Source organism: Phodopus roborovskii, unplaced genomic scaffold, assembly GCF_943737965.1.
Source record: "Phodopus roborovskii unplaced genomic scaffold, PHOROB, whole genome shotgun sequence".
NCBI classification, from domain to species: domain Eukaryota; kingdom Metazoa; phylum Chordata; class Mammalia; order Rodentia; family Cricetidae; genus Phodopus; species Phodopus roborovskii.
This window is the reverse complement of record NW_026126413.1, coordinates 19,375,092-19,387,861: the sequence shown is the minus strand read 5'-3', so window position 1 is coordinate 19,387,861 and position 12,770 is coordinate 19,375,092. Positions and strand designations below refer to the sequence as shown.

General features: G+C 41.7%; 1 protein-coding gene across 1 annotated transcript in view; it reads left to right on the top strand.

Moving 5' to 3' along the window:
- Window positions 1-10,388, top strand: part of Ndufaf2 (NADH:ubiquinone oxidoreductase complex assembly factor 2) — a 98,011-nt gene extending 87,623 nt beyond the window's left edge. Inside the window, exon 4 of the mRNA XM_051182934.1 lies at window positions 10,066-10,388. Within this exon, the coding sequence (XP_051038891.1) occupies window positions 10,066-10,314 (249 nt within the window). The 3' untranslated portion in view covers window positions 10,315-10,388. The remainder of the gene's footprint in view (window positions 1-10,065) is intronic.
- The last annotated feature ends 2,382 nt before the right edge of the window (window positions 10,389-12,770 follow it).

Below are 12,770 nucleotides of genomic sequence, written 5' to 3'. Positions count from 1 at the left end.
CTACTGTGGCCTGGCCTTGTGTCCCTGCTCAGGCGGTCCTTACAGCGGTAGGAAGGTAAACCTCTGCTACCGGCACCCACGCTAGTAGCGCTGTGGACAGATATAAGTGCCATGCCACAGTCCCTGTGCAGCTAGGGACTCTCATGAGTGTTCTGTATCTGCCACACGCTGCTCTGACGTAACCTTTAATGACCCATGAAAGGGTTGTTAGCGGGAACTGACACGAAAATCTAACCCTCTGTTTGCCGTGTGAGCATTACATCATAGAGGCCCAAGGAGACCTGTGAGGGGCCGCCTGTGGTCCAGGCAAGAAATGTTGCTGGCGAGACAGGTGGAGAGGAATGTGAGTTCAAGAAGCAGTTTGAAGAGCTGGTAGGATTTAGTGCTGGTAGATAGAGGAGGGAAGGGGACGCAGGAATAGCTTTGTAAATGTCCGGGCAGCTACAGCATCCACTGCTGACCCATGCACTGCTACCTGCCATCCTCAGAGCCCCCGCCCACTCCCCCCCCTCCTCTCACTTCCTCCCTCCCACCCACACTACCCCTCATCTGATCCTGCCCTCTGGGATGCATTTGATGGTGACAGCTCCTATTCCAAGAGTGATCGCTAACTCAGGGCTGTCTGCATGGTGTGGGTTGGTGCCTTGGAGCTGGCCTGTAGTTCAGCAGGTGAGGATAGGGAAGGGGCCCATTGAAACAAGACAGAGCTGCCAGGCATCAGGGGACATTGGAGATGGCCAGGGTTTCACTGGCCCCAGCTGTCTGCAGAGCCTCGAGTGTCTTCTGAAGAATATACCAGGCGGTGGCGTGTGGAAGCAGATACCTACCTCAAGTATAGGTTAGTTGTGTGACCTCAAGCTAGCCCTCTGAGTCTCTGTGGTCTTCAGACTGAAACTGTCTATTAGACACCCAAGTCTAAAGGGCTATGTAGTTTGTCCTAAGATTCTGGATCATAGGGAGCAGTCAAGGCCGAAGGTACAAATTTGAGATTGTTTAGCATATGGAGGTGGTATTTAAACTTGCAGCATGAGAAGCAATTATCCATGGAGAGAGTACAGAAAAGAGGGCCCGTACCTGAGCCCTGGAACACTTGAGGCCAAATGTGTTTGGAGGTTTGGCCACAAAAGAGCTGGTGGTTTGATCCAAGAGCCTGGATGCTTTACCAGCATTTCATTCTATGTGTCTAATATAACACGCAGACACACGCTCGGCCTCTCTCTCTCTCTCTCTCTCTCTCTCTCTCTCTCTCTCTCTCTCCCTCCCTCCCTCCCTCCCTCCCTCCCTCCCTCCCTCCCTCCCTCCAGCAGCTGCCCCACGACTCAGGGACTGTTAGCAGCCGCTCACTGAGGGCGCTTCTCCTTTCTCCTAGCCTTGCTTCTCTGCCAATCACTGCCTCTCTCAGAAGAAAGCCACGGAGTCCCAACAGTGCCTTTTCTTCCAGGGACTATACCCTCCCCCCCTGCACATAAGAGAGCAACGTTTTCTTTGTCTCCTCCCAGAGTAGTTCAATTAAATAGAACTAAAGCTAAGTAACTTTATCTTCTGTTAATGTTGAACTACTAAGTTTCTTTTTTTTTATTAAATGATGGTGTCTTTATGCTCAGAGGTTTTATACATACATACATACATACATACATACATACATACATACATATGGAAGTTCATTTCTTTTTTTTAAAGGAAATACCACCACAAAACTATTAATGACTTGAGCTCTGTGATTAGTTCTTTTTAGTGACATTTCAAGATTTAATTATTAGTCTGGCTCAAGTTCAAAGACAGAAAACTCAGTGCCAGAAATTCCTAACCAGCAAGGGATATAAACAAACCTTACGATCGTCCCCTCAAACAACAAAACCCAGTGAGATCAACTTCTTGTAATTAGAGATGTTTGGGGGGTGGAGTGCAGAAGGAGAGTTCAAGAAAGCATGTCAAAACAACAAAACTCAGTATACATTTTCATTGCTGTAATTGATCAGAGGATGTTTGCAATGGATTTGAAAGTGAATAAATTAACTGTGACATTGATTTGGCAAAGGCGCATGAGCGATTGGCAAGAACACATAGCAGCGTCTGTGGAGCATAGCTCCCTTGACTGTTACCCGCTTCTGGGCCCAGCGCTAGCCTTCTAACCTGAGTACTAGAACTCACTTACTCATTTACCCTCGATTCCTCTTACCATCTGGGCAAGACCAGTTGATCTTTGACTGGTCTTTGACTGATCTTTTAACATATCGGGCCCTTCCTTGGGGCTAAACACACAGAACACTTTCTGGGGGACCTGTGTACCTCCCCTTTTCTTTTCCACACTGAAAAGGGGTGAACTAGTAACTCATTGTTTCATCCTGACAGAAATTAAACAACTGAACAGCATTTTCAAGCTTAGACTTCAATACAATATTTGATGGGACTGAATTTCTCGGCATGTTACAAAATTGATCTCAAAAAGAATTTCCCAGGGGGCAGGAAATAGATAGCATGGTGGTAGTGGTCAAGGCCTCTCAAGTGATTCTCAACCTCACACACACCCCAATGTGCGTATTCGGCTTAGAAAGTTCCCAGTGTAGAAATGTTAGTATGGGTCTTTGTGGCATATTAATAGCATAATATTCTCCCGTGCTTGTCGCTGTCTATAATAAAGGATTCAGAAATATACTCTGGCCAGATTTCACCTTTAATCTGCTGATTAAATCCTTTTGTATTTGTGATTTTCTTTATTTAACTCAAAGGAAATATATTCATATGCTAAAATGTTTAATATGGTTTTAAACAAAAAATTATCCATCAGCATGTATAGTTTAACTTGGGAAAGAAACTAATGGAATGGTAAGATTGAGTTTATCTGTCTGCTCTTTGGTATATGTCTGGTAAGAGATTAAAATATATATACATTTCAGAGAGTGTACTTAGTAATGTAAACATCTTAGAATGTGTAGCACCAATAACTGTTAAATGTATTATAAGTTTTAATTGGTAATGTTTTACACATTCCCATTTTGTTCTGCATATAGTATAATTTGAACTTCATAAAATGAGTCGCAGTTTTGTTCCTATAGAAAAATGTAAGAATCCAGCAGTATACCTGAATATGACTCCTAAGTCTTGCTGGTTCATAAAACAAGACTCTTTTTAGCAATGAAATGTTGTTAAATTTATTTAAACTGTAGTTTTATTTTGGCATATTTTTTAAACTTACATTTGAACATATGATATACTTAGAATTTTCAAATTCTGGTAGGTACATATTCTGACATGAAGTGTAAGAGTCTTTAACCTGATTGGATTTATTTTACTTATTTATTCTGATCAGATTTGTAGCAGTTCCAAAGCAAACTTGGTAGCAGCCTATTAAAAGACTGGTCATTAGCCTGTCTCAACACTGTGCCGTCGATGTGAAAATGGCATGGCTCAGGGTGTAACTTAGTGGCAGAGTGCATGTTTAGCATGTCCAAGACCCTGGCTCAGTCCCATTCTCCCGCCCCCAAAACTGATAAAAGTGATTTGGGAGTCTCTTATCGTGGAACCTTTTAAATTTGACATGAGTATCATATTATCAGTACCACATACAGAAAAACTCCCTGATAGACTAATTCAGCATCACATAAATGTACATAAAGCATTACAGAAAAACTCCTTGGCAGAATAATTCTTGGCTGCTTAGTTTGAATATTTTAAAAATAAAAACTGGGCTGGAGGTTGGGATCTTGAATAATATCATGGAGACAATTATTTATTTTTAATATTCATATGTTATACAAGGCTAAAAGAAATCGGTGACATGTCTTGAATTAATAATGAGCTGCTTCTAATCTGAACACTTTGTGTTTCCCTTCCCTTGTTCCTAAGTACACTGCTAACAATACTGTAAAATGTTCTTGTATGGATACTTAGACCTTCACTTAAATATTCAAGTCTATCTTCTTCCTAGTGTAGTCTCAGAATCGCTCATTTGCACACATTTCCTAGATGTGCTCTGAGACAGAAGACCTTGAATAGAACTCTGGATAATCTTTAGGACTCGCTCAGATATTTCTCAGCCCTTCCCTGTCCCCAGAACCCATCAAGTCATCGAAGCCTCCGTGGCAGCTCGCTCTCCAGCTCTCCCTTCTCTCAGATTGTAGAGTTGGCTTCCGAGGCCCTGCTCTCCATGCGCTTGGTTTCCTTTCTCTCTCATGACTCACGATTCTGGGGGCCTTTTGTCTATTCTGCCGTTTGTTTTCGCTCCCATTGTAACAGTCTAAATAAATTCCTGCTTGTTTTACCCAAGATTCCCTATAGCAGCAACTGTATGATAGAGCTGATTCCCTCTACATTGTGGCAAATGCCTCTCTTCACATAAAAGACAGATAGAAGTAAGATAACTGTCCTGATGATGTGCCTAATGTCTGTGACTGAGCTATACGTCAGCATATTAGTGGAGTGCATATTTAAAAAACTTTAAAAGCTTTTTGGCATTATGATTCATGTATCAATTTGCAACATTGAGTATAGCTACCCAAAGGACTCCTAGCGGAGTAATGGCATTACAAAGGACTTGAACACCTTTGGGGAACCTGAGTTCACATTAATGAATCATACCAGGAAAATAGTCATTGTATCTTTGTCTAAGTGGTGAGCATTTTGAAGGCGTTCAGGTTGTTCCCTTTTGCTGTTGTATCTCACTCCCCCCCCCCAATGACATTTAGTGCTATAATTTTGGCATGTAAAGCAGCCTATAAATTCAAACAATAGGAATCCCTGATGGATCTGTCATCTTTTCACCAAAATAAGGCTCCATAAACAAACCTAAACTACTGGCTATAGCTGAACAGTGTCCACTGCCTATTCAACTATTCATTCCATGGAACTCCAGGTCACTCTACCAGAATGAAGTTGAGCTCACACATGACTCTGTGATTATTAACTCCATGAGACTTGGCTTCAGGCTGATGTAAAGGACCACTGTTGGTATACTGCCGAGGGACACGGAAAATGGTCTAGAGCATGGAAGGCATGGAAAGCAGGTGCTTGTCCTTAGATGGAAGTAGGGGAGGCTTCAGAAGGTAGTTGTGGATATGACCTTTCCCAGTAGGCTTGTGTGCTTGCACACTAGGTCCCTACCTGGTAATGCTGTATTGGAAGAACAGGTGTGGCAGGATGGAGGTGGGAATAAGTTGCTAGGAATGTGCCTTGTTGGCATTATAGTCTGATGCCCTCTACTTCCCGGGGCACCCGGCTGCACACCCGCCTCCATGACCCTGCAGCCTCGGCTCCTCTCTGCAGTGGACCGTATCCCCTCACTTTGTGTGACTTCCTCCCTTCAGTTGCTTCTCATTGGGCATTAAGACACAGTGATGAGGAATGGAGCTGACAGTCTGAGGGCTGCGCACGGGATTAACCGTCCTCTGTGCTCGCCCTGAACTGACTTGAGGACTTGCTGTGGTAGGAACAACCACTAGACAGTGTTCTGATGACCTTTATATCTGTGGCGAACTTGAAAGGAATGGGCATCGAGTTCTAGGATGCCCAACATCTAGCAAAGTGTCCAGAAACCCTGTGAGTCCCTCTGCAATGAAGCCCTGTGTCATTTTGCCCTTTCCTGTGAGTTCATCCTGTTGCATGGCTTCGGGTCTCGTCTATGGGATGTTTCTACTAACTAAAATGTTTGCTCTCATGTTTCTTGTATACAGATTTGCTTGTGATCAATTGAGCTTCTGTTCGCCTAGAAATGTTATTTTATCCCTTCACTGAGGAACGTTTTCACAGGCTGTGGAATTCTGTTGGCAATCCTTTCTCTTGTCTCAGAGCAACCACTGTTTCTGATGAGACTCAGTACTATTTCCTTATCTCAATAATGTGCCCCTTCCCTCTGAAGGATTTCTTTTCTTGTCAGTTTTTATCAGTTTGATTTTGGTGCTTTGGTCTGTGATTATCCTTGATGGGGGTCTATTGAGCTTCTGGATATGCAGGTTTATATTTGTAACCCTTTGGATATTGGTTGTTGTTTTTCGAGGCTGAGTTTCTCTCTGTAGCTTTGAAGCCTGTCCTGGCACTCGCTCTGTAGACCATGCTGACCTCAAATTCACATAGATCCGCCTGCCTCTGCCTCCCGAGCGCTGGGTAAAGGCATGCACTAACGCTAGGCACCCTTTGGATATTTTTAGTCATGATTCCCTCTTGATTACAACTTGTTACTGCCCCACACCTCACTGAGGCTCTATTTCCTGAGCTTTTTAAATTTTTCAGTTTGTAAATTCTCCTCTGCTTGTAGATTCTTGTCTTAAGCTGTGTGTGACCGGCTGCTAAACAGCTTTCCAGTTTTCATTTTCTTTATTTATATATTTTTCACATCTAGTTTTTTCAGTTGGGTTTTTGTTTTGTGTGTGTGTGTTTCTCCATTCTTCCTCCGTGTGGCCTTTACATTTTAATGGTAGCTGTGATAAAGTCCTTATTTGTTGGGCCAGTCATTTCTAGGTCTATTGCTATTGGCTGATTTTGAAGCACAATTTCCTGTCTTCTTGGTTGCATGGTGAAGGCACTCCTTCATTTAATGTGTGGATTTTGTCTTCCTTTTTACTGCATTTTGTTCCTAAGAACCATTAATAGGCATGTGGATTATCTCAAAGTCCTAGAGGATTATTTTTAAGTTTTTTTTTTGTTTGTTTTGTTTTGTTTTGTTTTTTAGCTAAACTCCAGAATAGTATAGTTCAACAAGAGATTCTGTAATGATGGAGATTTTGTATCTGTCTTTTCCAGCGTGGTAGCCACTATATCCATTTGGCTATTAAATGCTTTGTGTTTTCTAAATCTTATTTATTCTAAATAAGTTAACCTCACAGAACATCTGGCTACCACAGTGAACAGCACAGTTCTGAAGTAAACTCTGCTTCTGCCAGCTTGCTTTGAATCCTCAGTAGTGCTGATTGCCCCAGGTGCTCATGGGGTTGCTTTGGCTGGTAGAGCTTGAATGTCTTCTAATCCAGTGCCAGCAGCTCTGCAGTATTCCTTGGCCAGAAGTCTTCCTGGCTGGCTTGTGGAGCCTCATATTATACATATTCAGCTTATATCCTTCTGGACATTCACATGGGTCCCTGTGCAGTCTAGAACTTGATAGTACGCCCTAAGCAACTACCTTTATCACTTGAGCTTATCCGTTGCTTCGGTTCTAGCAGCCCATGTGTATGCAGGCAGAAATACAAGGTGACTCAGGCATTACCTCATTTGATCCCCTGACCTTCAGATGTCACGGCTGGTATGTGTTTGAGTGCGGGTGCGTGCGTGCATGTGTGCGTGCGTGCGTGCGTGCGTGCGTGCGTGTGTGTGTGTGTGTGTGTGTGTGTGGTACTAATTGCATCATCTTGGTCTGAAATTTGAAGATTATATTAACACCTTTCCCTGTTTGAAAAAGAAATAGGGAGAGTGTGGTGGCGCACTCCTTAGGATTTGCTGAAGAAACGAGAGGGCAGGGATGTGTCCCTTAGCAGAGCACTGACCTAGCATGCATGCACCCTAGGCTTTGTATGTGTGTGTGTATGTGTGTATGAATGTATGACGTAGTGTGTGTGTGTGTAAGTACAGTGGAATAAAGTCACTGTCTTTTAAATCAGCATGAACTTTTTTTATATACTATTACCTCCCAGCAGCCATTTTCATTAGGAGTGTGCTCTCAGAAAATGATAGTGCCCGTATCTCCATTTTATGCATGAGGGAACTGAGGATTATTTCACAGGAATTTCTATGTCTGTGTTCATCAACATTATTGTATCCAACTTTAATAGGTTATACGGGTCTAAACATTTGTCAGTTTCTTCTAGATTTCCGTGTGTGTATATTGTAGGAATATGTTGGCACATAGCTTTTTAGAACATCTCCTCGTCCTGTGAATGTCGGGAGACGTGTTGCCATGCGGCCACCTTTTGCCTCCAGTTTTACTTGGGTCTTCTCTTCTCTTCCTTACTTTGTCTCGGGTTTGTCAGCTTTTAAATCTTTCCTTAGAGACAACATTCTGCTTTGACCTTTCCTATTTCTCTTAGTCTTTTCCACTTGGAAAGACTTTCCTTTCTCTAATTTGGGGGTTGATTTGTCCTCTTTCTTTTTTTTCAGACACTTTGACATATGTCATTAGGTTATTTACTTGAACATCTGCTCTGTTGTCTTTTTACTTTTTTGTTTGTTTTCACGACAAGGTTTCTCTGTGGCTTTGGAGCCTGTCCTGGAACTCCCTCTGTAGACCAGGCTGGTCTTGAACTCAAAGAGGTCCACCTGCCTCTGCCTCCCGAGTGCTGGGATCAAAGGTGTGCACCACCACTACCCGGCGTCATTTTACTTTTTAATGTAAGCTTTCAATGGTATGAACTTCCCTCATATAACTCTTTCATTTGTAGTCTACAAACTCTGATGTGTTATGATCTCATTTTATTTGACACCAGGATTTTTTTTTAACTTCCTCCTGATTTCTTCAGTGGCATACTCTTTATTCAAGTGTTTTTGTATTATTAATGTTACATGTATTTATTTATCCATTTATTGAGGAGTGGTGAGTGGGGATGTGTGCGCGCTGAGTTCAGAGGACAACTTATAGGAGGAGTCCGTTCCTTCCGTCCTATGGGCCAGGGCTCGAACTCCTGTCATCAGTCAGGCTTAGCCGCAGACCCCTTCCTTCTCTTTTCTCCAGATGACTCAGTTACAGCACTTGTGTGGTGGGTTTCTTTTTGAAAGCCAGTTTGCCGCAGAGGAGGGGGTCACTTTCAGACTAAGCCCCTGTGCAGGATTTAAATTTCTAAGAATCCCGGGTTTCCCTGTAACTATAACTGCTGGTCCTTTGGAAGTTGGGGGAGCTGTCTACGCTCTCCCAGTTTAATTCACACCTCCCCTTCCAGGGAGCTGGCCTGGAAATGTGGGTGTTCCCTGCCTTTCTGGCTCTGTGCCCTCTAGCTCCAGTTGTCTTTCTTACCATTTCCTTGCTCTCTCGTTTCTTCTTGTCACTGGCTAGTTACGTTAACGATGCTTATCCTGCCCTCTTACCCCACAAGGGCAAGCATTAAAACCAAAGGACTTAGTTGCCTGTTCTGGATGACACATGTAACGATGCTCTTGAATATGACAGTCTTGTATTCAGTGAACACAATGATAAAAGATTCATTGGAGTTCTAGTATAGATCCTCGACGGGGCAAAGCTGCAGGACTCACTGCAAATCGCAGTGATCTGAGGAGAAGTGAGGTGCCTCTCGGTAGCTAGCGTCCATCTAGGACGTGCACACTCTGCTCCTGTCCTCCTCCACTAGACACTCTAGGGAACGAGAAATGGGTAGGAGTCTTAGTTAGGGTTTCTATTGTTATGAAGAGACACCATGACCACAGCGACTCTTACAGAGGGAAACATTTCATAGTGGTTGGCTCGCTTACGGTTCAGAGGTTTAGTTTATATTGTCGTGGAAGGAAGCATGCGGGCAGACAAGGTGCTGGCGAAGTAGGTGTAAGTCCTATATCTGGACTCCCAGGCTACAGAAAATGGTAGGAGACACTGGGCGTGGCTTGAGCATATAGATCTCAAAGCCCACACCCACATTTCCTCCAACACTTCCTCCAACAAGGCCATACCTCTTGCAACAAAGCCACACCTCCTAATAGAGCCACTCCCTATGACCTTATAGGGGCCAGTTACATTCCAGCTACCACAGTTGGCACTTTAGAGGGGAATTTAGCATTCACTGTTAATTCCCAGGACACAAGAGTGGCAGGCTGGAGTGGCACTCTAGGAAACCCCCATACATTTTCCTCTGCAGTAGAGAAGCAACTGATGGTAAGCCTTAAGGCAGAAAGAAGTTGTGAAGCCTGAAAATTTTGGGAATTGATTCAGATTCTTATGTAACATTTGTTTGGCTTTTTGAATTGTAAACATTTTTCTGTGGTCCCTCAGTCTTGTAACATAAAACATAGGATATTTCAGCCCTGGTATGTAATCAAATCTACACATGTAATGCAGTATTTTTTTTTAAATATTTTGATTTACTCTATTGCCATAAAAATCCTTGAATTATTTAAACTAAAATTTTAATCATGTTTCCCAATTATATGTATGTGCAGGAAATACTAAAGAATGAAAAATACAGAGAAGAAGTTAAAATAAAAAGCAGAGATTTTTACGAGAAAGATAAACTGAGTAAAGGAACCAGTGAGGAGCTCTTGCCAGCATCTGCTGCCACACAAATTAAAGGGCATGCCTCTGCTCCACACTTTGGAAAGGAAGAACCCTCTGTGGCTCCCACCAGCACTGGGAAAACCTTCCAGCCGGGATCCTGGATGCCAGAAGATGGCAGACGTCAGAATCAATGAGTGCACTATGGTAAAGTCACTTCATTTATATGGCCCTGGCTTTTTTTAACAAATAAAACATCGATTAAAAGCGATCACTTTGTATTTCCCGAATATGTAGCCTGTGCTCCGTAAAGCTTGTAGTTATTTCTTATGTGTGTATAATGTGACATTGTACGTATAGAAGCCTAAATATTTTTAGATTTAATTCTACACTTGATCTACTCTTCATTTCCCTCCTTGGGTTACCATGCCACTGTGATACTCAGGACATGTATGGTGTGTATGGTTCTCAGGTTCAAGGAACCACCACAGCTAATGTGACGGGGGTGGGTGTTCACAGCTGCTAAAAAGGAAGACCGGGGGGGGGGAAGGGACGGACAGACGGACACTCGAATTTCAAAAACAAAGTGTGGATAGAACCTGACTCAAATAAAAGTTGGTTAAAAGTACTAGGTTTGCTGATAGGTGATGTAGAAACAGTCATTTGAGTCTCCTACATAATAAGATATAATTTTGGCCTGATTATCATGTGTCTTGGGGTTCTGTTTTGTTTTAGAGATAGGGTCTCACTGTATTCACCATACTGGCCTCAAATCCAGAGACCCATCTGCTTTGACTGGCAGGACAGGCCTCAATTGCCTTCTTATTGGTTAAAAACCACCTTGCTATTAAGCATTCAAAGTGAAATTTAAATATTAAATAATAGCTTGCCCGCCATATTTCATTTTTTAGACATTTCAAAGTTTATTATGTCTCTCACAAGACAGACTTAAACCTATTTTAAGTTTTTACTCTCAAGAGTGAAAATGTTCACAGTAACAAAAGAGCATTGGGTATACCTTAAATATCAGCTTTTAAGAGCTAAATTCTTCCCGTTTTCTATGCCTCCACTGAAATGTGTGCGGGATACTTCTGCAATGATGGGTTTAACACTATGCAGACTTTTAAAGCACAAAAAGATGTTTCTGATTCCAGGGTTTAATCATACAACCTAGCTGTGCCTGTATATAAAGTATTGGACACAGAAGTAACTATATGGACTGCACGTTGTACGTAAGAATACATACATACTCATACACACATAATGATGTATGTATGTATGTATGTAACAAAGGAGGCCATGGATTTGAAAGATGGCAAGGGTTGGAGTTGGGGGGCATGGGAGGGTTCAGAGAGAGGAAAGGGAAGGGGAAATAATGTAACTATAATCTCAAAATAAAAAATTAAGGAAATAATCATTGCCATTTTTAATCAACATAGAAAGCTCTTGTTTCTTAATTAACCTTGAGCCAATTATTACTTTATTGATCTTTTAAATGCTATTTCATTAAACACATTACTTAAAATATAACCTGAGTTTATTTAAACCAGACTTTTCAAACTGTTCATATGCTTTGAAAAAAAGCCATATACAGACCATGGAAGTCAACTGAGACTTCAAGAAATTATGAGGGAAAGAAACTTGTTCAAGTTCCATTTTCATTTCTAAAACTTTATCTAACCACCTGTTACTATGTTTGAAAATGCAGAGCTTGGCATTAAATATTTATTCCAAATAAGAAGTAATAAACCATAGTGACCCTATATCCAGATGCAGACATTAAAGGGTAATCACTTTGAAATAGAATCAGATTTCCTCATCATTTTGGCAGAATGCTTGGACAGCCTCAGACAGCTTGTCTCTAGCCATTAAAGGGTTAACCACTACACTTAGTTTTCAGAAATGACAAGCAGGCATATCTTTCAGAAAGTGTGATGGCTAAGAAGTAAGATTCCTCCTATAGTAACTGCTTCTCAATGAGAATCAATGGAATGGTGGGAAGAATCCCAGACTTAATAGCACACTGTCAATGTCTGAAAAGGCTAGAGAGATAATAGCTTACATCAAATACAAAGTTGCCACATTAAGAGAAATTACAGAAAACCACAGTTAGTGAAAAGCATACCTTTAAATTACCAAAACCAAGGAAACCTCAGCTTCAGTGGGCAACTTGTGTTATTGTATCTTTGGTTTCAGTACCTGGGACACCAACCCTAACAAAATATACTGGCTTCTTTTGATAAACACTGTCCTATTTCTAACAAATTTAGCTGTGACTAAAATTCATAATATTTTGAAGCCTTAACCTGAATGACATACATAACTTAATTTACTTCTCCCTCAAAACACTTGGTGGCTCATGCCTTTAATCCCAGCAGAGGCAGAGGCGGAGCTCTGTGAGTTGAGGCCAACATAGTCTACAGAGTGAGTTCAGGACACAGGGCTGTAACACAGAGAAAACTCTGCCTCAAAAAACAAACAAACAAAAAAGACAAAACCTCAATACCTTTATAAAAATGTATCAAATTTATTTCAACATTTAGTTTCACTTTTATTATTAAGACTATTTGACAATTACTATAACTTAAAATTCATTAGCAGAGGCACAGACAACAATAAGCAGTTAAATACTTCAGTGGATAGTTACTGGACC